The 26,350-nt window shown below is 39.6% G+C and overlaps 1 protein-coding gene and 1 long non-coding RNA gene across 4 annotated transcripts; one reads left to right on the top strand and one right to left on the bottom strand.

Moving 5' to 3' along the window:
- The first annotated feature begins 2,623 nt into the window (after nucleotides 1-2,623).
- Nucleotides 2,624-3,129, top strand: LOC139024047 (uncharacterized). The gene is made up of 3 exons (XR_011475284.1): nucleotides 2,624-2,646; nucleotides 2,864-2,884; nucleotides 2,967-3,129. It is a non-coding gene; the product is annotated as an uncharacterized lncRNA (long non-coding RNA).
- Nucleotides 3,130-8,594: 5,465 nt separating this feature from the next.
- On the bottom strand, nucleotides 8,595-18,133 carry LOC112069137 (interferon-induced GTP-binding protein Mx2). Of its 3 annotated transcripts, none has more exons than XM_024136431.2 (14): nucleotides 18,057-18,133; nucleotides 17,141-17,178; nucleotides 16,746-16,927; nucleotides 16,364-16,498; nucleotides 15,992-16,146; nucleotides 15,282-15,420; nucleotides 14,941-15,139; nucleotides 13,591-13,669; nucleotides 13,352-13,474; nucleotides 11,669-11,801; nucleotides 11,093-11,251; nucleotides 10,750-10,826; nucleotides 9,995-10,192; nucleotides 8,595-9,179 (listed from the first exon to the last, which is right to left on the bottom strand). In XM_024136431.2, exons 2-14 carry the CDS (start codon nucleotides 17,164-17,166, stop codon nucleotides 8,958-8,960), a joined length of 1,827 nt encoding a protein of 608 aa, XP_023992199.1. In that variant the 5' UTR covers nucleotides 17,167-17,178; nucleotides 18,057-18,133; the 3' UTR covers nucleotides 8,595-8,957. The 3 variants fall into 3 exon arrangements, with proteins under 3 accessions (XP_023992199.1, XP_070294529.1, XP_023992200.1); XM_070438428.1 differs by having other exon boundaries at nucleotides 18,098-18,123; XM_024136432.2 differs by lacking the exon at nucleotides 9,995-10,192.
- Nucleotides 18,134-26,350: the final 8,217 nt, after the last annotated feature.

Here is a 26,350-nt window from a genome sequence, read left to right as displayed (position 1 = left end):
CTTAGTCCTAGAGTTGGTTACGAACGAACATGCAGCATACAGGACGACTTGGCTCAGCCAGCACAAAACGAGTAGCCCTCAGAAACAGATTCAGTACAAGAGCACTTACACTGTTTGCCCAAGATACAAACCAATGTTGGCCATGCCGTCCTGAAAGAGTAACCTTGGGCTGCAACACGGACTGACGCAACATTGGCTGGAGCCCCATGAGCATAAATTTGGCTCCCTGAACACGACATTCCGGAGCTCACGCCCGTGACCATTAGCGTGCAATCGTAGTACCAGGTGACAGCAGTATGGCTGACCGAGCACCAGCTGCATTGGCGTGCATCTACAAGCTTTAGGGTTAATGCCCTGCACAAATGTTATCAGCACGCCAGCTGTTCGGTCCGATTGCGCTAACTAAAGTACCGATACCTCTCTTACATACCCAGCACGAACAACGTATGCACAAGATCTTCAACTATCCATCTTCTCTTAAGTCACTAATCATGATTATTACAGTGGAGAACCGAAGCAGCTTGTCACCCTAAATACAAGCCACATTTCCCGATTACTCACTATAATCTGTACCTACTATTGTTTGAGAACGTGTGGACAACAACCGGTCTCCTCTCCTAGCCACATGCAGAGACATTTTCAACACTAAATTCAATGTGTAGATTACACTATCTGCAATATCAAAGTAAAGTTTTAAACAAATTGGTTGTCTTTTTTTTCAGAAAATATCTGGTGGAAAAGTAATGGCGAAAAGGCAACTAGTTAAAGCGCAAAGTTCCTCAAGAGAGTGTTGATTAGAGAGAACAAGGTCTGGAAGCCGTAATGTACTTGTTTCACGACCGTGAATGAAAGAAAGGACATTATTCTGAGAAAAACTGTACGACTGGATAGGATATCCCTGAGGTTAATTTGTATACACAAACCCAACTTAACTTCATCATATTAAAAAGAGAGTGGACAAACCCAAACTGCAGACAGTTAATTCGTGACTCACAAAACCCGCTGCCGCAGACACAACGTAGCTGTCAATTTTTCACAAAAGACCATAAGGACATTCTGGAAAGTTTCTTGTGAAAGGGAGAAGCGACCCAAAAGACATCAATTATTAGAGGCACCAACCGTCTTGAGTCATAAAACCAGGACCACCCATTCAAATAGGGAGACACCTGAAATCGCAGGAATGGAGGATATTTCCTTAACAACCTCGAGAACAAAAACTGTTTTCATTCCAAAATGTAACGAACCACACACTACAAATTAACCTGTCCGACTCTGCCTCCTCTGTCGAGAGATACCTTAAGTAGACCTGGCCAAAGAAAAAACAATCACAAGAATGTCTTTTACGAATCAAATGCAGGGCTTGACTGACTACAATAAAGAAAAGAGGCAGGTCGATAAATACTGTACAGTCGAGGAATTTACAGCGAAAGCAGGAGAAAGATAGATCAGTAGAGAGAGAAAGTTGAAAGTCGTAAGAGAAGAAATGAAGAAAAGTAGTATGAGCTCATTTTATAAAACTCAGAAGAGAACACTCAAAGGAAAGAGTAGGCTATAAATAAGTGTACCGCGTATACCCGAGTATTACAAAGGAGATCGACAGTCACAGTATGTACAAGATACGAGTATGGCAGAAGATAAACGAGGAGAAATGAGATAGGACTGACCTCCAGGAAAAGTAAAAAATGAAGGGAGCAAATGAGAATGGCGCATCATGAATATGTAGTAAATCCTACAGTGGAGTAAGGTCGGTAACACGAAAGAAGAAGACTGAGAGCAATGAGAAAAAAGCAGAACAAAGAGAAAGTCCAGCAGAACAGAGACACCGAGATGGCAAGTGAAGACACCCACGCCTAGAGCCAGAGCAAGACTCCCCGCCTCAGAGATCCTCTACGAAAAAGTAGCCCACGACTGCCACGCCCACACGCCCGAAAGAATCGACCGTAAGTCGGGAAGCAAACTGTGCTCCTATGGAGAGACAGACGTGATCACAACCCAAGAGAGAAGAAGTAACACATTCTCCTCACATCTGCTGCTCCTGAGGCTCCTAATAGAACAGTATCTCATTCTCCATCATCAAGGCTCTGTGTCTGAGACTCCTAGACAGTTCTCCATCCTCACTCAGCTAGTGAAGATACTGGCCTCTATGAGTCCTCTCTCACTTACACGCTCTCTGTGCCTGGCCTCCAAATGACAGTATCTCCCTCTCATCTCAGCTCTGATGTCTGGCTTCTCTAAAATACCACCAGCTCTCCCTCCCTCGACCTCCTCAGACCTACACAAATCGTTTGAAACCGTAACCTAATTAGCACAGTGTATGCACGCATTGACACTGTAGATAAAATATACTCTCGTGTTCTCACATAACACCAGCCAGGATCATCTTCCTCAGCTACTGTGTCATGGCCTCCTATGACGATTCATACTGTCTCTCAGCCTCTCAAGCTCTGTGATGCCTCGGCTCCTATGAAAGTTACTGTCTCCTGTTAAAGCTTCCTGTTAATCAGGCCTCTGCGCATATGTGAAAGTTTCATACTCTCTCTGTTATCAGTCACACTCATGTCGTCCATCGGCCTCCCTAATGACAGATGATCTGATCGGTTATCTGTTCTCTATCTCTCTCAGCTCTGTGTCTGGCCTCCTATGACAGTTTCTGTCTCTGTCTCAGACTCTGTGTCCTGGCCTCCTATGACAGTCCTCTTTAGCTCAGTCGGACGTTATACAGTGCGCTATGTTACCTGTATCTATCTCTCATGGTCTGGCCTCCTATACTCTCTTCTCAGCATCATGTGAATCTTGGCCTCTATTCACTATGCTAGTTTCATTCTCTCCTTCTCAGCTATACTGGTCTGGCCTCCATATGCAGTTCTGGTCTCTGTTCAGCTCTGTGTCTGGCCTCCTATGACAGTTCTGCTCCTGTTCAGCTCTGTGTCTGGCCTATGACAGATTCTTCTCTGTCTCAGCTCTAGATGTCTGGCCTCCTATGACAGTTCTCTCTCCTCTCAGCTCTGTGTCTGGCCTCCTATGACAGTCTCTCTCTCCTTCAGCTGTGTCTGGCCTCCTATGACAGTCTCTTCTCTGTTCAGCTTGTGTTCTGGCCTCCTATGACAGTTCTCTCTCTGTTCAGCTCTGTGTCTGCCTCTATGACAGTTCTCTTCTCTTTCTCAGCTCTTTGTGGCCTCCTATGACAGTGATGCTGATGGTTCTCTGTTTCTCCTCTCAGCTTGTGTCTGCATCCATGACATCAAGGCCTAGAGATAAATGGAGAGGACAGATGGGATAGTCTTTGGGTATGTACCACCTACCCCGGATTGAATATATTGTACGTGTTAACCCCGAGGGTACACCCAAATGACGACAGAATCTGTCCCATTACCCCAACGGACACGTAGTTCTCTCTCTCCACATGAGACTCCAACTGGTTACGTTTCTCTCTCTCCCCACATGAGACTTCCAGACTGGTGTATTTTGCTCTCTCTCCCCACTGAGACTCCACAAGCTTGGTGAGTTATTCTCTACATCTTCCCCCACTGGACTCCAGAACTGGTGTCTAAATCCTGGATTCTATTGGTTAATACCGATTCCTAGCTGGTTGTCATATTCGCACAAGTTACACCACTAAATCTATTTTAAGAATGCTATATACTCGTCCATCGACTAGCGCAGTCCCACTTCTCATCACCCATGCCAGGCAATTCTTATACAACTTGACCTCACTCTAAAAAGCATTAGCCTAATCATCCAATTTAATTTCTTTTAGACGAGCAATTGGTTTTCAACAGCAGAGATTTGTATAAACCTTGCTGTCCGTCTCTCCGACATTGGCAACATTGTTTCAATATTCAAATTCGATCTCCAGCTGTCCCATAGTAATCAACATGTTGGGGTTGAGACGAGACAGACTGGCAGCTTTTCTCTGCCAGTCAATATATGAATTGTTATGGATATATACAAAGAAATGTCAAGAGAAAAACATTAAATGCAGCTAGTTTGCTGTCATTCCAGCTTTCAGTTTGAAGTGATTGTGTTGGCTAGCTCCTCTGAATAGTGATAGTGAAAAGTGATTGTGTTGGCTGTGTAGTTGGCTATCTCTGCTGAACAGTGATCTGACGAGGGAGCAAATGTTCTATGACAGGTGAAATCGCACATCATTAGCTCATTGTTATGGATGTATCCCCCCCCCCCAAATAACTAGAAAACAAGTTAAACAAACTGAAATGCAGCTACATTGCTGTTATTCTGGCTGCACTGTTTGACGTGACTGTGTTAGCCAAAGTTGGCTAGCTAGTYAYCAAGGGCAACGGTACATTTATAARGAACGACTGGGTTGCTCCTCTGGCAYCCGAACCYATWGAGCGAACGACCAGCCGGCTTGGGTAGCAACCCTAGATTTGTGTCGGGACTATATCTCGTGGAAGGATGAAACAGGATGAATAAATTCATCCAAATAACTTTTTTAATTAATATACAGGACCAGTCAAAAGTTTGGACACAGCTACTCATTCAAGGGGTTTTCTTTATTTTTTTTACTATTTTCTACATTGTAGAAAACTATGAAATAACACATATGGAATCATGTAGTAACCAAAAAAGTGTTCAACAAATCAAAATATATTTTATGTTTGAGATTCTTCAAAGTAGCCACCCTTTGCCTTGATGACAACTTTGCGCACTCTTGGCATTCTCTCAACCAGCTTCAACCAACAGTCTTGAAGGAGTTCCCGCACATGCTGAGCGCTTATTGGCTGCTTTTCCTTCACTCTGCGGTCAAACTCATCCCAAACCATCTCAATTGAGTTGAGGTCGAGTGATTGTGGAGGCCAGGTCATCTGATGCAGCACTCCATCACTCTCCTTCTTGGTCAAATWACCCTTAGACAGCCTGGAGGTGTGTTGGGTCATTGTCCTGTTGAAAAACAAATCATAGTCCCACTAAGCCCAAACCAATGGCATGCGTATCCTGGCTAAAGCTTGTTAGCCATGCTGTTAAGTATGTGCCTTCAATTTTAAATAAATCACAGACAGTGTACCAGCAAAGCACCCCCACAGCATCACACCCCCTCCTCATGCTTCACAGTGAGACCACACATGCGGAGATCATCCGTCACCTACTCTAATAACCATTGCTCGGTTTCTTGGCCAACCAAGTCTCTTCTTCTTATTGGTGTCCTTTAGTGGTTGTCTTTGCAGCAAATCGACATGAGCCTGATCAAAAAGTCTTCTCTGAACAGTTGATGTTGAGATGTGTCTGTTTTCTTGAACTCTGTAAGCATTTATTTGGGCTGCATATTTCTGAGGCTGGTAACTCTATTGAACTTATCCTCTGCAGCAGAGGTAACTCTGGTCTTCCCGTTCTGTGGTGGTCCTCATGAGAGACAGTTTCATCATAGCGCTTGATGGTTTTTGCGCTGCATCTGAAGAAACTTTCAAAGTTCTTGAATCTCGTATTGACTGGCCTTCATGTCTTAATGTAAGGATGGACTGTCATTTTCTCTGCTTATTTAAGGTATTCTTTCCAAAATATGACTTTGTCTTTTACCAAATAGGGCTATCCTGTATACGCACCCCTACTCTGTCAACAACACAACGATTGGCTCAACGCTTAAGAAGAAAGAAATTCCACCCATAATTAACTTTTACAAGGCACAGCCTGTTAATTGAAATGCATATCCAGGTACTACCTCATGAAGCTTGTGATTGAGATCCAAGAGTGTGCAAAGCTTCATCAAGCATCAAGTGGCACTTTGAAGAATCTCAAATACTTGCGTATCGTTTTTTGGTTACTACATGATTCCATATGTGTTATTTTCATAGTTTTACATGTCTTCACTATATTCTACAATGTAGAAAATAGTAAAAATACAAAGAAAACCCCTTTGAAGTGAGTAGATGTACAAATATCTTGACTGTACCTGCTATGTCACATCCCCCCAAAATGTGTTGATATTTGTAATCCCCGTTGTATAAAACTGATGATGCCCTCGAAGCTGGTATTTGGGAGGATATAATGGCACCCACGCCAATATATCTATCCTCCAAACAGCAGCTTCTCAGGCATTATCAGTGAATCAGATGTCTGTTACATGTCTCGCTAATAGATGTTCTCTCTTCTCTCTCTCGTTCCACAGATCTACTCTGCTAAGTAGAGTCTAGAGTTTCTGAAGGAAGAACCAAGTCAACCCCGTCTGACAAACAAGCCGAGTCCAAATAACAGAATCCCTGTTTGGATGGCAAACGACAATCTGACCTGTTCTGTTCAGCGGAACAGGAACTTTTCTGTTCTCCGGTCATGGAGAGTTCGGTCTTCTTCATGTTGTATGTTTCCAGGAAAGCTTTTTTCATCTCTTTGAATGAATTTCTATACTTTTTGTATTTAAAACAAATAAATAATAAGTTACGACCATCGTGAGGAGGAGAGGAAAGTCCAGGGAAATGCTTTTTTTGTTTGTTGTCCTTTGGCCACGTCTGCCGAAAACGTAACAAAACACACACCGTGTATTTAACACCGGGTGACACTGTTGATGAAAATCTCTGGATATTTTGAAGATGTATTTGACTTTCTACAGGAGTTAAGAGTTGGCTGCTGGATGGCCAACTGATTCAGTCCTAACGTGTACAACGAACAGGCTGCTCTCTCTCTCTGTGTCTCTCTCTCTCTCTGTGTCTCTGTGTCTCTCTCTGTGTCTCTCTCTCTCTGTGTCTTTCTATCTATCGCTCTATATCTCTTTCAAAAGCCAGCATTGTGTTTACTGGGGATCAGTATACTGTATAATGGTGTCAAAGCTAACCTACAGCAGGGTTGGTATAGAAAATATGAAGCTAATGTTTATTTGTGTGTGTGTCACATGTACCGTTATACCTGACTCTCTTGCTCCGGTCGGTGTGGTCGGCCTCGAGAACTTTACTGCTCAATATGTTTCAAATGCACTGAGTGCGTTGGATTGGAAACACGGATGTCCATTTTTTGTTTGTATAAAAGCTTTGTGTGATACTCTACAACAGGAAGCAACACCTTCCTTCTCGTCTCATCCTTTATCAAATGGGACACTCAGCCATGGGCAGAAACCGAGCAGTGGGGATGTTAAGACGGTGTGACGATAGATACCTTGTGCATCCCAAATGGGACACTCAGCCATGGGTAGAAACAGAGGGGTGGGTGGGGATGTTAAGACGGTGTGACGATAGATACCTTGTGCATCCCAAATGGCGACGTCTTCACTATATTAGTACACTAGTTTTGACCTGAGCCCTGGTTAAAGTAGTGCACTATATAGGTGCAGGGTTTCCCAAACTCAGTCCCGGGGACCACATTGGGTACACCTTTTATTTTTTTGCCCTAGCACTACACAACTGATTCAAATAATGAACTAATCATCAAGCTTTTGATTATTCGAATCAGCTGTGTAGAGCTAGGGCAAAAAAAGAAAACGTGTACCATGTACCCAATGAGGTCCCCGGGACCGAGTTTGGGAAACACTGATATAGAGAATATTGTGCTATTTGGAACTCGAGCAGTATGTTCCTGATAATCAGTGTTTTGGTGTTCTGCCACTAACCAGTATGTTCCTGATAATCACTGTTATGGTGTTCTGCCACTAACCAGCCACTTTGATGGAATAAATATAGTTTTGGAGGACTGTCCCGTGCTGAACGCTTCAAGCACTCAAGATTATCCATCCTGTGATAGTGGCGTACTTAACCACTATGCCCCCTCCCATGAGGATGGTAATATAGAAATGAGGTTGTATCGCCCCCTAGTGGTTGAGTTAAGTGCTGTGGTGAATGAGTTGATTTATGTAATAGCGGAGATTGTGTGTGAGTTGAGGATTTTGATTTTTTCCCCCCCTCAGTTAATGCTGGATCAAACTTTCTTCCTAATAGGTTGTATTTTCTTCATATTATTATTTTCATCATATTTGTTTTATTTATGATCCTCTCTAGTCGTCGTTATTTTATATTATGGATATTTACAAATATTTTATTGTATTTGTTGTTATATCATTTTGTACCAGGTACATTTCATAGTTATCAGATTTTTCCCTAAACGGATTATTTTTGGTTCAGGTTTGTATGAGAACACTTCATTTTTAGGATTCTAGTATACACTTTGAAGTGAAACATTGGTCWCGTTCCAGGCCCATTACATTGGAGGCGTTGGCAAAGCTGATAGCTGTCCAGGTGTTGTGAGATCTGGCAGGCGTCTGCAATGTAGTCGTTCTGGAACGCGGCCATTGACTGACGTATAGCTTTGACTTTTGCAGTTTTTCCTCTACATGATATTGTGGTTTCACTGTGTAAATACTTCTTCTGTGTTTATCTGGGGTTTTTTGTATTTGGACTGTTAAGCTGGAATAGATCACCTGTTTTATTACTGAGTTAGTTATTAGAAGAGAAAGTGACAAAAGTTAATTAAAAAAAATGCTTAAGTTAATGGAGGAGTCTGTTGTTCATGATTATTACCTATCAGACGAATGCAATTTCCATGTAAATTTCCATATTTCATGGCTTGACCTTGTATCAACCTGAGTTGACAGAGGAATCTCTATCTGTATGTTAGGTGCTGTATTAACCCTATAATCACTGACAGTGGACTACTGGTAGAGAATATACTGAAGCTGCCCCTACCCTTTTTGAATTAGGTTATTTTTCACAGTTCACGAGCATTTGATCTGGAAACATTTTGAGACCGGGGAATCATATCGCTCACATTTCTGTTGAATAGGAATATACAAGATATAGCTTCGTCATCATCATCATCATCATCATCATTTAAAGACATTGCATTTGGCCATTACTGCCTCTTCAAATAAAACAGTGTATTTTGCTTGTCTGTAGACCATTCGTAAAGTAGGAATGACATCAAAACATGTTTGTGTAAAAATTGAATCAGATTATACTTAAAACTAATATTTTGTGACAAAAATCTCAGATTTTTGGCATTGTCAAAAACCCACTCTGTTCTCATAGGCTACTGATCTTGTCATTGGCCAGTCCAAGACGCTCCACACGGTCCTGCAAGGCTGATCTTCTTCGGCCAATCTCTGATTCCTCCTTCAGCATCTTGTCCAAGTCGTCGCTGTTCAGCAGGCCCAACATCTTACTGCAAAGGATCTTGGCTGACTCCTTCAGGATGAAGTAACTGATCAGCATGGGCACCTGGTCTGCCATTCTCTGCACCACGATCTGAGAGAGAGAGAGGTGAGGCGGTAGGGAGAGGTGAGGCGGTAAGGAGAGGAAAAGAAAGTTTAAGTGAGACCTAGAGTGAAAACTGACAATTCTGTTTTGTCAGGGCTAATCTCTCGTGGCCAGACTACGTAAACATGCATGTTAGGTCTGTCTTTATACTATTGGTCAACGAGCAGCAATAGCTCCAGTGCTTGTTTTTTTTTCATCACTGGTTATTTAGACAAATGACGATTTCACAGATGTTAGCATTTGTTTTTGTATTTCAGGAAGGGGGAGGGGTACATACGGCCCATAAACGTCCCGTAACTTGTAAAGAGACAGATGATGGAGCACCTCGATCACTGCATCGTATGGACTCAGAACTTCCTTGAGCAGCTGACCAATTACGTGAGACTTTAAGTTCCTTGGTTAACCGAGATTGTCAGAACTAGCGTGTTCACTTCAGAGCTAGCAATCGGTTAGTTAGTTAGTGGTTATAGGTTAGTTAGTAGGGAGATGTTAGCGGTTAATTAGTGACTATGGGTATTTTAACCACTAAGGTTAAAGGGATACTGTGAAATTAAGCCGTTTTTTCCATTTATCCAGAGTCAGATTAACTTGAGCTCAATAACTGTTATATGCTGCATGATTTTCTTCTGGGCATATATCCTCCTGTATTTTAGTAGTGTACTTTATATCTCCAAATTGAAACACACACACTGGTTGAATCAACGTTGAATCAACGTCATTTCAAAGGAAATTACGTTAGAACCAATGTGGAATAGACTTGAATTGACGTCTGTCGTCTGTGCCAAGTTGGTAGTGCATTCTACCTCATAGTATGCCTTGAGCAGCTCAGGGTATTTGCTCCTGGTGTCGTAACCGGYGCAGTCTGGGGTTTCCTCCTCTGGATTCAACGTTTCAAAGAAGATTTCATCCTGTGTGTAGACCTGCATCTCCATTTTAAACTGCTCCTCGATCCTCTTCATCACTATGTTTGACTGCCGTTCCTGGATGTTTTCAATGTTTTTCTAGGAGTTCAAACAAAGAGTAAGTGCTCTCTCTCTCTATTCAGACTGTATTGTGGATGTTCAGCTCTATTCAACCCGTATTGCCATTTAACTGCGATTTTCCGATTGAGCTGACGTATTCAGCGTTTACCGTGAATACGCCTGAACAATGCCTTTAAAATTTAAATTGACCTATAGCGCTGAACTTCGGTGATACGGGTTAAATCAAGCCCTAAATTACCACGAGGACAAAAACTACTAACTTTGGATGCAGGGGGGCAATGTAATACTGTTATTGTTTCAGAGACAGATTCAGGCTACAAAATAACCCACATGTAAACTGTAATTCTTCATTAAATTTTTTTTTTTTTTTTTTTTTTGCTTTATCTCATGTATTCCTGCCTGCTAGAACATCAACCTCACATCAAAACACAGAATACAGTGTACATGTATTTAATGTAAAACAGACAAACATTTAAAACAACTGGGTACGATATTTTAAAATTAGACGGGATAATTTGTGTAAATAAAACATATGTTTTTAAACGGTCTTATTAACAAATTATTATTGCCATTACCATTGAGACGTGCTGAAGATAAGGAAAATTCTCGAAGCTGACTTTSGACAAATTAACAAATTGTGTATGCACCGTTTCTGAAAAACACAAAGGAATGTATTTGTTAAAGGGATACACAAAATGTAACTTAACATTCTTTTCTATTTACCGTTTAGTTGTAGCTGATTCACCAAAACTTCCTTTCATGAGTGCTTAATAAGCATGTTTGTCTTGTCAGAAGTTCCATAGCGCCCCATACATGATGCATCACAACAATACATTTCACAGGTGCAATGAAGGGACTTTCAGAAAATGCAATGCACTATGGGACATCACATGAAATCTAGGGCTTCTGGTCAGTTACCTCTGATTTTCTGGAGTGTCGTCGTAGCTGGATTCCTAAGTTCAGCCACTAGTTTTTGAACAACGCGTTTAAATCCCACGTAGTTAGTGAAACCTGGCAGCTCACTTCTCCTGTGCTTCTGATCATATTCATCCACCACCTGTTGCACTACTTCATGATCTAAATCGAGAAAAAAACAGAGATTTAGAGAAATTGTAAATGTTAATAATTTAACTATAATTGAAAATATAATTGATTATAATTACTTTTTGTATGACGTTACTATTAGTATAATAACAATAATATTATGATTGATTAATTTTGTTGTWCAAAGTGGTGTAGTAGAGGGTWAATGCCTGTAGATGGCGTTTACTGACCTATCGGAGAAAAATGCTTTGAAAATACAAGGGACATTTTCTTTCTTCACCACGAACAGCGATCAATGTTTACTCACCAATTTATTGTTGTGCATCTTACTGGTTGTGTGTCTTACACAGTTAACAATACTACTGTACATATCTGTGTACTGTAGTATCAGTACAAGTTATGGATATGGACATGTTGAGCAATAGCCTGTCTATTCAAAAGTGTACCTACAATTTGCCTTGAGGTTTTTAAGACATTCCATCCAATCTGCAAAGTCACTTCGCATGAGGACAAATAGATTTTCCTCMTCAATATTATCCCCTGTGGACAGATGAGTAATCCTCTCATTGAACTCTGTTATGATCTGAAGGGAGAAAAATAACAAACACATAACACAATTAACACCTTCTGACTCTTCTGTAGTTCACATTTAATCCTATTTTAAAGAACTAAAGTTAGTTATAGTATTACTTTTAGTAACAATGTTTATTTAATTTTTATTTAAACTTTATTTAACTAGGCAAGTCAGTTAAGAACAAATTCTTTTTTACAATGACATCCTACCAAAAGGCCWCCTGCGGGGACGGGGGCTGGGATTAAAAAATATTTTTTWAATATTTATTTTCATATATATATATAGGACAAAACACACATCAAGACAAGAGAGACAACACAACATTACATAAAGAGAGACCTAAGACAACAAAATAGCAAGGCAGCAACACATGACAACACAGCATGGTAGCAACACAACATGACAACAACATGGTAGAAAAACAACATGACAGAAACATGGTAGCAAAACAACATGACAACAACATGGTAGCAACACAACACGACAACAACATGGTAGAAGCACAAAACATGGTACAATGTAATGTTTTAAATTTGAGCAATAATATTAACAACGTTGTGTTATTTGTATGGAGAAAAAAAGACTTTACTCCTACTAATGGTGTGTTTGGATCCTTTTCTGTGGAACTCGTAGTTGGTGAATGCATTCGAGTGCTTTTGAAGTCGGAAAAACAATGAAACCAAAGAGATTTTAACTAGATTTTAGCTAGATGTGACTAAGCTGGCTAACATTGCTAATAATATTAGCTTGCTTATGTTGACATTGGGTCAAACTAGATACATTGTCCATGTTATTGGGGTTGTCAATATGTTTTACCATCTTTTGGTCGGAAAGGTGAAAGGTCCGTGATGAAACATAAAAACAACGCGCAAACTCGGTATAATCATTCTGGTCCGAGGTTTTCCATTTCGAACTCGGAGGATCATTCTAGTAGCTATTTCTAACTCGGAGGATCATTCTAGTAGCTATTTCTAACTCGGAGGATCATTCTAGTAGCAATTTCTAACTCGGAGGATCATTCTAGTAGCCATTTCTAACTCGGAGGATCATTCTAGTAGCTATTTCTAACTCGTATCTCAGAGTTTCCGATTAGCATCCTAACGCATCAGCTATTGATGTGTAAACCAACGTGTTTCCTTTGCTAAGCGTCCTTGTGAGAGTTTTATTTTTTTAGGAAAGTAACGCAAAATTAACATAACAAGTAAGACGTATAACTTTCCATAGAATATAATATTGTAATATAAGGTGTTTATTTTGTTGAATGTAACAAGTAATTTTTAGTGGACCCCTACATAAGGCTTTCATAACTTACTGTATACTCTTGACGAATCAATGGGCACCATTMGATTGGTTMAAATTGAACTGACCATTGAACAGTAGGAAATATAGCAGAAGTGCTTTATATTAGTCAACATAGACTTAACATTTGMGACAGACGAAGAAAAATATGTATATTTAAGATGTCATAGTATAGGTGAAGACTATTGTACAGAGAAGAATCTTCCAAAGCTGATCAATCATGACAGGTGAAAGACAGAGAAAGGTGAATGGTTACTTACCTCAATGAGGAACTCCTTCCTCTCTGCAGGGTCCGAGGGAGGCCCACCCTCACACTCTCCCAATGCCTTCCTCACGTTCCACAGCTGCTTTTTAATCTGATTTGACATCTCTGGTAGGGATTTCTGACCAAAAACAAATACACAACTTAAACAGGCTGTCAGGCACCAGACCTGGGTGTACATGAGGCATAAGGTAAAGGACAGATGATCGAATGATAATAGCACATGGTTGGACTAACTTTGATGTGGTTGACCAGCGTATAGGTGAGCTTTGTGGCTAGGTGCTTGGTGGTGGCCCTTTCCTCAAGCAGGAGYGATCTATACATTGAAAAGGAGAGGAATTTAATTAACACATTTTAAAGTGTTACAAAYATGTAATCACAGTAATATGTAAACATGTACAGTTAGGTCCACAATTTATTGGCACCCTTGATAAATATGAGCAAAATAAGCCGTATAAAATATATAATAAAAAATASTGAGCTATATTGTATTCTAAAAAGAATGAAATGTATATTATTTTATACTAACCCAATTGCTCAGAGAAAGATATTTTGTTTAATAAGTAAAAACATGTTTTTCAAAATTACTGGCACACCTGTTTTCAATACCTCACCTTGCCAGGATAATGGCACTGAGCCTTTTTATAAAATGTTTTTTTGAGAATGGAGAACAGATTGGGAAGGGGGTCTTTATCACACCATTCCAGATCCTTGATATCCTTCGTCTGCGCTTATAGACTGCCCTCTTCAATTCAAACCACAGGTTTTCAATGGGGTTCAAGTCAGGAGACTGAGGTGGACATTGCAAAATTTTGATTTTGGGGTCAATTAACCATTTCTTTGTGTATTTTGATGTGTGCTTGGGGTTATTGTCTTGCTGGAAGGTCCACTTGCGGACACGATTCAGCCTCCTGGCAGAGGCAAAAAGGTGTCTGGCCAAAATGTCCTGGTACTTGTTAAAGTTCATGACGCCGTTGAACTTAACGTGGGTTAAGTACCATTGAGACTTGCCGCAAGTGGATCTTCCAGCAAGACAATAAGTTGAAAGTCATTGCTTGCTATTAAAAAGGTTTTAATGGTTAATCATAGCATAATGCATTTGAAAAACAACAACAATTCAAACGTACTTTACAAAACGCTACAGGCTACCATAGGTACGATCAAATGCCTTGTACATCTGAACAGTGATATGGCACTGGTACTCCCTGTATATAGCTCCACATTGATCTGGTACTGGTACTTCCTGTATATAGCTCCACATTGATCTGGTACTGGTACTCCCTGTATATAGCTCCACATTGATCTGGTACTGGTACTTCCTGTATATAGCTCCAAATTGATCTGGTACTTCCTGTATATAACTCCACATTGATCTGGTACTTCCTGTATATAGCTCCATTCTTGTGTATTTTATCATATTCCTCGTCTTACTATTTTATTTTGTATTATTATTATTATTATTTTTAAACTCTGCATCTTTGGGAAGGGCTCGTAAGCAAGCATTTCAGAGTAAAGTCTACACCAGTTGTATATTCGTCGCATGTGCCATTTGTTTTTTGTTGTTGTTGATTTTATTAGAAATTTTACTTGAAGTGCTCGTGATCTTGAAAGAAGTCCAACTCTTCTTCAAGTGCCTGAGCTATGGACATTTTATCATCAATCTGCTTCTGACCACGACATTTCACAATGACGTAGCCCATATTGAGTGGAAGGGTTTTATTGCGGACAATTTCCAACACATCCTTCTCCGTCCCCTTGTCTATCAGGTCTGGCTTTGTCAGAATGGCTGGAAGACCAAATGAGAMAAATTAAAAGCGTTACAATACATAGATATCTAAGTGCTTAATTGTGACTATAACCATTTTCATCAACTGTAAAATAAAAAAAATAAAAATGTTTTAAAAGGCTCATCTTTATAATTTCTTTACCCAGAGTTCTTGTTCCTTCAGGATCCACTTTTTGCACCATTTTCAGGGCTTCTGTTGTTGCTATGTCATTATAACATGGTATCACCACTAAGTTAATGGTTTTCTTTTTCGAAATGTATTTCATGATTAGACTTTTGATCTGCGGAAAAAGTAGAAGAGCATAACTGTCCAGGGAGCCACGTGGCACATTATCATTACGTGGTACATTATCATTACGTGGTACATTATCATTACGTGGTACATTACCATTACGTGGTACATTACCATTATGTGGTACATTATCATTTATGTGGTCCATTATCATTACGCGGTACATTACCATTACGTGTTACATTATCATTACGTGGTACCTTATCATTACGTGGTACATTACCATTACGTGTTACATTATCATTACGTGGTACCTTATCATTACGTGGTACATTACCATTACGTGGTACATTATCATTACGTGGTACATTACCATTACTGGTACATAATCAGAAATAACATTGGTTTCCTTTCCTACAGTATACTTTCCTTTCCTTCACCTTCTACTAATCATTACCAGGAAACAACAGAAACATGACTCATTTTAAGGTTAATCCACATCTGTATGAAGTTAAACCTCCGTAATCAAAATGGTGGACTGTTATGAAGAACTACAGTAGGAGATAACCAAGCAAGTCTATCTGGACAAACTCCAAAAAAGTYATCAACTCGAGACTCACTTGGGCTTCAATGTCCTCTGGTTGTCCTGGTACTGGTACCCTGGCGATCCCAGGTAAGTCAATCAGAGTGAGATCACACACTGTGGAAGACTTGATTTTGAGAGTGATCAGATCTTCACATATCCCCACTCCCCTTCCAGCTAACTCATTCTGGGCTGTGAAATCAATGTGAAAATGGTGATGGAATATATCTGCCTCATGCACAGAAAAAACTGTTAAAAAAAACACAAAGGACAAAGGAAAATCCATGATATCACAATCGTACACTGTGTAAACCAGGGTTGGTCAACCATTCTCCCGGAGAGCGACTGGGTGTGCTCCTCAAAGAGGTAGTTGCTGGTCTAAATCCATCCTCGTTTTTACCCATCATACCTTGCTCAACGTGCCTCGCGACTTCTTCTCGGTCATCAAATTCAAAYGTTTTGTTTTTGTATGAGATGACAGCCTTCCATACCACTCCGCTGACATAACAGAGTCTGAGTTCCAGTGGACACCTGGTGACAATACCTGGATGGGAAACAAGGCCGWACTAATGACAGATCATGATATGATAACATAACTCTGTCATGTCTAACTTAATGCCCTGACAATACATACACTACCAATAATGTTAAATGTCAGATAGGGTTTGTTAAATAGTCTCTCAGTGACAAATCATGACAATTCTAAGAGAACAATCAACAGGTTATGCTATAGCCTACATTAAAAAATGCTTCACAGTTTGATAATAACTTTGTGTTCACATAATACTTACCATTTCCTCTGGGCAGTGCCACTCCCGAAAGGGCTTCAAGCACAGAGCTCTTTCCTGAACTCTGGTCTCCCACCACAGCAATGGCTGGCAGTGGCAGCTCCTTCTCTATCCCCATGGATCTCAGGTAGTCTATTAATTCAATGAAGGGCCGGACCTTCTTCGCCAACTGGTCTTGGAACATGCTGGGGGTATGTCAGGGGTACAGAACAATGACATGTTAAATGGTTKATTTGTTGATAGACTAATGCATGGCTAAATTGATTGAAAGTGCAGCCGATGTGAAACTGTTGTGGTACAGATTATTTTTTATTATTGTGCTGCGAGAGTGCAATAACAGATAGAAAATAGTATGCCTTTGTCATTAAAAACCAACAATTTTAATCATGTTGTCCCACCTAGGTCCATCTTCATCATCTGACATTTCTTTTCCCGTCTGAAATCCAAGAGATAGGGCCTAATGAATACCATTTAGATGAAATGAAACAACTGCAATTTCCCTAAATGTTTTCTCTAGATAGATAGATATAAAGCTAGATACTGTAGATAGATAGATAGATAGATAGATAGATAGATAGATAGATAGATAGATAGATAGATAGATATATAGATAGATACCCAAGCAGATGTCATAGTTCATCAATGTATTTAAGTATACAGAAGTATGTCTGTGATAAAAATACTTGAGTATATTTAAAATGATCTAAATTGGAACAATTTTAAATAGATTTAATGCATTTAATGCTAACTTAATAAGTGTTTTGTTATTAACATTTAAATATTATAAAAACATAAATTATCTAAATGTTGCATCTTTTACTTTCGGTTTTGTACACCAGCTGAAAATACAATATTTTTGGGTTATCGAAAATATATTTCAAAGCGGTTTAGAGTGTACAGTGATTCTCTACACTATACTTGCTTGTTTTGTCACATAAACTAAAATAATGCAAACTATTCTAATTTTAGCAACCAGAAAATGGCGCAGCGATTTCTGCATAGTGCACCTTTAAGTGTAATCTTTAATAAGTGTGTTGAAGTGTAATGATAGTATATGTATAGTATACTTAAGATATACTAGAAAAGTGCATATCCTATTTAAAGTATATTACATGAATTTGTAGTATTTTTAAGTATACTTCAGTATACTTGTAATATATTAAAATATACTTTTTCCCCCCGCTTGGGTAGATAGATTGAAAGAAACTACTTATGAAACTACTTATGCCCAGTTCCGGAGTATAAAATGTAACCAAACAACATAACATTTCCATGAATAAAACTGACCTGGATTTGATTTAAAAATACTCTTACCTCGTTTTAAATCGAATCACTTATTAAGACACTAAACTGACCTCAGTCAAGARGTTATCTTGTGGTTTCTCTTGGGGATACTATGAAAATGACTTGTTCAATTGCATTTTATAATCCAGACAGTTCAAAGGGTAATGATATGAAGCATATTAAAACTAGGTTCAAATTCCTCAGGTCAACGTGACTTTCCATTGATTTCTAAGGTCCAACTCAATTAAAATACAGTAAAATCATCATTAAATGTAAATGAAACTACATTATGGAGAATACATATTAATTTGATTTAATGCTTGTCCTGCAGTGATGAAATATAGGTGTGTTTAGCTTAAACATCCTCAGTTTACAATTGTCTCATTCATCCCCCCCCTCTTCTCCCCTCTAACTATTCCCCAGGTCTTTGCAGTAAATGAAAATGTGTTCTCAGGCAACTTACCTGGTAACATAAATGTAAAATAAAATAAAACATTTATTGATTTACAGAGTAGGACTATTGGTCGTAGAATTATCTAGGTACAAGGCAGGGGTTTCCCCTATTACCTTATTTGTTTTGATCATGGAGTATAACGTTTTGGGGACTAGAGTAATTGACACATATTTRATGGCAGCTTGACCTTGTATTAACCTTTGAGTTGATAGAAGAAGCTCCATATTATGGATGTTAGGTACTGTAGTAAAGCTATAATCCTATAAAATCTTTACATGCAGTATATTGGCCGACTTTTATGATTTCCTTTGAGGGTTGTTATTGTCATTTGTGAAAACAGAAGAATCAAATCAAATTTTATTAGTCACATGCAGGGGCGGCCCATCAGGAAGTCCAGGATCCAGTTGCAGAGGGAGGTGTTTAGGCCCAGGGTCCTTAGCTTATTGATGAGCTTTGAGGGCACTATGGTGTTGAACGCTGAGCTGTAGTCAATGAATAGCATTCTCACATAAGTAAATAGGTAGTTACAGAAGTTAAAAACAAAGACGCAGACAGATGGAAAGAAAGAAGACAGTTGGTGAACAAGAGAAGATGATGGGAATAAAGGTGACAACATAAAGACAAATCATTTGAAGAAAGGGAGGAGACAAAAAGAAAAACAGAGTCGGGTTGGGCCGGTAAGCAGTAATGCCATATACCAGTTGTGGTTTACTACTTGAGTCATTCATATTGTACATTTTTATAAACTTACAGTAAGGTATAACGTTTTTATGGATTTACTATGCTGCTATCTGTCGTTGGAAGAATGRTGACTTGCGTCTTTCAAAAGCCACTTTAGAGGGTTGCCATGGTGATGTATGACGCTTACTGGRGGCCATTTTGGAAGACCACCACATCAATCCTTCTGTCAACAACAGCTGAGTGGCTACCCCAAGCTGTATGATTATAGTACCTAAAACTAGTTGACTCATCACCATGGCCAATATCTGTGCAGTATTTGGCTGCTCTAACAAGGCAGGAAAGACAACAGGAAAAAATATCTTTACAGATTACCCCGCAATCACGATAATAGCATTTTCTCATATAATGACGTAATTTGACCTCTCCCATGACACATATTAACAGAGAACGTTTCTAAAGTGGTCAAAGGAGGTTGTAGGGCAGATTGTTTTAGACTGGAAAAATAAAGCTTCTCAATTGTAAGTATTTGTAAAAAATGCTTTTGTGGTAAGCGAAAAATATCCTTTAGTTCTTCAAAAGGACATGAGCCCTTTTTCATTGTATAAATCCATTACTTTAACAATATATTTTCTTGCCCATTCTTTAAACCCCAAGTCATTATTTCTTTCTCCCCAATTGGAAGTTACAGTCTTGTCCCATCGCTGCAACTCCCGTACGGACTCAGGAGAGGCGTAAAACGTAAAAAGGTTAAGAACTGTTGTGAAAGAGCACAGTTTGAAAGATATGAGAAATAGAAATCAAACCGGATTGACATCAGAAATAGATGGGAGGTTGAGGGTAGAGGAAGGACATCAGAAATAGATGGGAGAGGTTGAGGGTAGGACAGGAGTAAAAACAAACAAAATAGAACTATTGAAAATAGACTGTGTCCAAATAGACTGTGTCTTCTCTGCAGAGGATCTGCAGAGAAGAATGGCAGAAACTCCCCAAATACACGTGTGCCAAGCTTGTAGCGTCATACCGAAAAAGACTCAAGGCTGTAAACGCTGTTAAAGGTGCTTCAACAAAGTACTGAGTAAAGGGTCTAAATACTGATGTAAATGTGATTTTTTTWWATTACATTTTTTAAATAAAATTGAAAAAAATCTGTTCCTTTGGCATTATGTTGTATTGTTTGTAGATTGATGAGAAAGAAAAACAATTTCATTCYTTTTAGAGTAAGGCTGTACCGTAACAAAATCTGGAAAAAGTCAAGGGGTCTGAATACTTTCCGAATGCACTGTATATAAATAGGTGGACATTTATGATTTCCTTTCTCTTTGATGGTTTTTATAGTCATTTGTGAAAACCAGAATAAGAAAAAGGTAGTTACAGAAGTAAAAAAAAACAACAGAGACAGAAGGAAAAGAGCGAAGATAGCTGGTGAACAAGAGATGAGGATAGGAGGATGGGACTAAACACCTCCCTCTGCAACTGGATCCTGGACTTCCTCACGGGCCGCCACCAGGTGGTAAGGGTAGGCAACAACACATTTGCCACGCTGATCCTCAACACGGGGGCCCCTCAGGGGTGCGTGCTTAGTCCCCTCCTGTACTCCCTGTTCACCCATGACAGCGTGGTGAACCACGACTCCAAAACCATCATTAAGTTTGCCAACGACACAGCGGTGGTAGGCCTGATCACCGACAACGATGAGACAGCCTATAGGGAGGAGGTCAGAGACCTGGAAGTGTGGTGCCAGGACAACAACCTATCCCTCATTGTGATTAAGACAAAGGAGATGATTGTGGACTACAGGAAAAGGAGGACCGAGCAACCCACCCCCCATTCTCATTGGTTGTAGTGAAGCAGGTTAAGAACTTCAAGTTCCTTGGTGTCCACATCACCAACAAACTAACATGCTCCAAACACACCACGACATTTGTGAAGAGCGTACGACAACACCTTTTCCCCCTCAAGGGACTGAAAAGATTTGGCATGGGTCCTAAATCCTCAAAAAAGTTCTACAGCTGCACCATCGAGAGCATCCTGACCGGTTGCATCACCGCCTGGTATGGCAACTGCTCGGCTTCTGACCTCAAGGCGCTACAYAGGGTAGTGSGTACAGCCCAGTACATTACTGGTGCCAAGCTTCCTGCCATCCAGGACATCTTTACCAGGCGGTATCAGAGGAAGGCRCTAAAAATTGCCAAAGACTCCAGCCACCCTAGTAATAGACTGTTCTCCCTGCTACCGCACGGCAAGMGTACCGGAGCGCCAAGTCTATGACCAAAAMACTTTTGAATAGCTTCTACCCCCAAGCAATAAGACTCCTGAATTTTGCTCTTTTATTTTTTACTTTAGTTTATTCAGTGAATATTTMTTTTCATAACTCTCATTTTTCTTAAACCCGCATTGTTGGTGAAGGACTAAGCATTTCACGGTAAGGTCTACWACACCTGTTGTATTCGGCYCATGTGACAAATAATATTTGATTTGATTAGATTTTTAGAATGAAATTGACAAACATAAAGACAAAGAATGTGAAGAAAGGGAGGAGACAAAAAGATAAACTGAGCGGTGTATCATTTGTGGTTTATTACTCGAGTCACTCATACTGTACGTTTTTATAAACTTACAGTTAAGGTATAAAGTTTTTACGGATTTACTATGCTGCTATCTGCCGTTGCTGGAATGCTGACTTGCGTCTTTCAAAAGTTATTATTACTTAATTATTTAATTGTGTCATTATGCTCATATGATCACGTATCACATGTCAGAATTATTTTTTATGTAGTTTTACGAAAGTTCGAGCCGGAAGGCTGGTCTGAATGCTCATCTTCGTCCATAACATGATTCCCTTTGTTTCCTTTTATACAGGCGTAGTGGGAATGAATACAAACATATCATCGTCATAGTGGGAATGAATACAAACATATCATAGTGGGAATGAATACAAACATATCATCACTGTAGTGGGAATGAATACAAACATATCACAGTGGGAATGAATACAAACATATCATCCTCATAGTGGGAATGAATACAAACATATCATCCTCATAGTGGGAATGAATACAAACATATCACAGTGGGAATGAATACAAACATATCACAGTGGGAATGAATACAAACATATCATCATCATCACCAGCGTAGTGTCTTGTTTCTTCTCCTCTTTCCAATGTGCGGAATGTCATTTTACCTATTTACCTCATAGCCTACTCTTTCCCCTTAACGCGTTGTGCTGTTTCCTCTCCCCTCGCTATCACTCTCTCCTCTCTATTAATTATATTTGAATGTAGGGAACGCCACATAACACCTGAAACACAACCAAAACAAACAGAAAATGCATCCAACAAGTTTGAAGTCACAAGCTTGAGGTAATCATTGKGTGGTAGGAATATGGAACCAAATACTAAACTTTTGACTACTTTAATACACATATAAGTGAATTGGTCTCAATACTTTTGGTTCCCTAAAATGGGGTGACTATGTACAAAAAGTGCTGTATATTTCTAAACGGTTCACCCGATATGGATGAAAATACCCTCAAATTAAAGCTGACACTTTAACCTCACAGGCATTGTATCGTTTCAGAGTACAGAGCCAAAACAACAAAACTATTGTCACTGTCCCAATAATCAATTAAGAACCGTGGCTTTCAACTTCAGTTATGTTGCCTGTAGCCTATTCATGTTCATTATCATTCTAATCATTTCTTTCCTTGTTACAGGTGAAGTTTCTAAGAAACAGGGTTACATCTTGCCCTAACTGATTGATGAAATGCTTCTCTATGCAAGCTTCAAACATCCTACCCATCTAACAACGGTTGGTCCCCACAGTCACCAAACTCTGTTTGCAAATTAAAGCTACCCAGCAATGGATTCCACCTCGGTGGTTCCCTTACTGCTGGTGTGCAAGGTTKATTTGGAACGTCAGTACTTCCTAACACTTTTACTCAAGTGCCTTTTCACGGTTGGTCCTACAGTTTCTATGGATGTGCTGCAGATCATGCCTGATCCTCTGAGTACAGGTTTACTAAGGTGATTCCCATCCTTGTACTTTTAAGGTATTTTCAGGCTCAGTAGTCTGCAGTTCATTGGCCTTACGTTACGGGTAAATGGTAAGTCTATAGTGGGCCTCAACTCATAGGCCTAGCGACAGCACACTAGGTGAATCACAGTATTTCAGGCAACTATTAGGTCTTGTTGCTTTGTCTCGTGCCACTTTTGCCCATTCATATTCAATCAGCATGACTGATACTAAGCTACTTTCTATTCTACAGCGTATACTCGCAGCCCTCAGACAAAGCGGTTTCCCTCCGCGTTGACAACTTCTTACTGGGTTTCCTATCACTTTTCTTCCTTCAGGGGATTTAGGTTTTATCGATCCGGTCTTTTCACCTTAATCACTATAGCTTCACTCTTAAGCATTCTAAATCAGGTTCCCGGGGGGGGACTATCATAATAGCTCGCATTGACACTCAATCCATTCTCTTGCTTTAATGCTAATATATCTTCACGCATGACCCTGCTCTGCTCCTCGTCATCGTTCTCTATTCATCCCTCCTCTTCAACCCCCCCGATCTGCTTTTACATCTCTTCTTTCGTAATATAAAGGTGTTTCGTCTCAACCATCTCAGCTGGTCACTCGTTCAGAACTGGATCAACAACCACAGCAGCCTCACTAGGTGCCTTACATCTTATATGTTAGACCCAATCTATTAACCATCTTCTCAGGTCAATGTGTGGTGGCAGGGTAGCCTAGTGGTTAGAGCATTGGACTAGTAACTGATAAGGTTGTGAGATCGAATCTCCGAGTTGACGAGGTCATTCTGCCCCTGAACAAGTCATTTTACCCACTGTTCCCCGGTAGGGTGTCGTTGTAAATAAGAATTTGTTCTTAACTGACTTGCCAAGTTAAATAAAGGTTAAAAAATATATATAATACATTTTTTAAAGGTTGAAGCGTTGAGTCAGACACTTTGTCATGTGTCCCTATTACTGCATGCATGATAGGGTTCAAATCGCATTACATCATACGTAGTGTTTCATCCAAACACATCAGCAAATGTTTGATTCAGGCACTCAGCGCGCCATGCTTTATTTAAAACATGTAATATAATACTTTCCATTACAGCACAATCTCACTTTTGTTATTTTCCTTGCGTGCATCTCTTTTTTACCTCTAATMAATAATTGTTTTCAATCTTTAGATCCAGTTGTTGTTTAGTTGCGTCCCCTCTCCCTCGTAAGTCATTTACATAATTCCACCCTCACTCTCCAGACACTAGGTTACCAGTCATGCTCTGCTACACCTAATATGRCTGGCCCAATCTATTGACTATCCTCTAAGCTCAATGGTCCTTTTACCATAGCTATCAATGGCTACATTAGTTAACAAGTATCCAATTTCACTCGTGCATATAGTGGCAGGAGCCCTTCATTATTCTAATTTGTAATTCGCGAAGCACTCAGCTGGTCTAAATTGGACGGGGACTTTTGAGTCTGGGACTTTTCCCGCATTTCGGCACTATTGGGTTCAACGCTCAGCTAGTGTTTCATGCTAATCATAKATATCACATTACGTGGTCAACCAATCACATTAAACAATGTTTGATTTCTGCACTCAGTGCGTTTTCATTAATAAACATTTCATATAATACTTTTCATTACAGCATGTTCTATTCTTCGCATGCATCTGTTTTACATCTAATTATCATTGTTTTTAATCTTCAGACCCAACTGTTGCTCCGCCGTGTCCCTTCTCCCTAGTGAGTAAGTTATTTATGTTGGGGGGTTTCGGGCTACCTGTCATCGGCATTTGGCTCCAAGGAGCATTCCTCTGAGATGAGACCATTGCCCAAACTATTTAATAAAATTAAACAATAACAAATAAAAGTCCATATTGCATTCTGTCTCTGGTGTTCATTCGGTTAAGCCTGTACTCGATTAAACTGTACTTGTGTGTGCTGTTCAGTACATTACAATGCACTTTTAAATTAAATGTTCGTAAAATGTAATACAATTTCTTGTGGCGGATTTGAGAGGTAGCCCCYACCAGGTCTTGAACACAGGTCCCTGCAACTGTCAGTCTAACATCTTTAGGATCGTTCCACCAATTAGGTGCCTTTTTGGAGTGTAACTTGGTAAAAAAAAACACACAAAAAACATGTTATTTCACCTAATTTTAAAGTTCTGTCATAAAGAGCACATGTTCAATTTTATAAAAAACACGTCTTAAGATGTTAAATAATTTAAAAAAATATAGTAAGTGCCTATTAATATAATAGGGATTGAAATTATCTTAAATCAGCCATAAATCCCCTTTGTGACAGGAGGAATGGAAGCTTGTTGTGTGCAACAGAGAAGGGGCAATTGAATACAAGCTTCACAAAAAAATTACAATAGTTAAAAATGTGTTATGCTCAACTTGCTCAGTTTTCCACCACAAAACACCAGGAAAAGTAGAAGCAGCTCACCTGTTTTTACACCATGATTTGACTATTAGATATTCAATGTTTCTTTTGGAGAAAAAAAAGTATTCACCATATTAAAACAAGAGTTCAGTTCACGTAACAGGGTAGACCTTAAAATGTGGCACATGGTTGCGTTACAATGATTGGGAGACTTGGAGAAACTATGGGGCTAGGTGGGTTAAAATCATCCTAGAAGATACGTCAAAATTATGAATTAGCGAGTCTTTATTCATATAAAACAATCTGATTTATTGAATTGTTCATGTGTTCTATATTAAAGGGCACTTCATTCAATATCACAGGCTTTTACAATTCAATATTTGTGCACAATTTATACTTAAAATATCGAAGTGACGCAAAAGGCACTAATTTCGTGGAACGACCCTTTAAACCAATGTGCCAAAAAGGTCAAAACCTCTTTGCGAGGTCGCTAGGTATTGTACAGTCACAACACTACACCCTTTCTTCGGTGAGGGAAAAGCACGTCTACAGGAAACAGTTTAATTGGCCTCACTCAGTGCAATCCCATTTCTGACACCAAAGTGGGCCTTGGCGAAATCAGGGGTGGCCCTGACCAAGACATGAACCCAGGAACCTGAGATTTTTTAGAATGTTTTTTGTTGTTGCTGAAGATGGAAAACACAAAAAAAATACATTAAGTTAGTTACACATTTTTATGAGACAAATGTTAACTGATGAAGGTCATTGCTGGTGATAATGTTGGTGAGA

This window comes from Salvelinus sp. IW2-2015, unplaced genomic scaffold, assembly GCF_002910315.2.
Source record: "Salvelinus sp. IW2-2015 unplaced genomic scaffold, ASM291031v2 Un_scaffold915, whole genome shotgun sequence".
NCBI lineage: Eukaryota > Metazoa > Chordata > Actinopteri > Salmoniformes > Salmonidae > Salvelinus > Salvelinus sp. IW2-2015.
The sequence above is the reverse complement of the archived record's forward strand: the minus strand, read 5'-3'. Positions and strand labels throughout refer to the sequence as shown.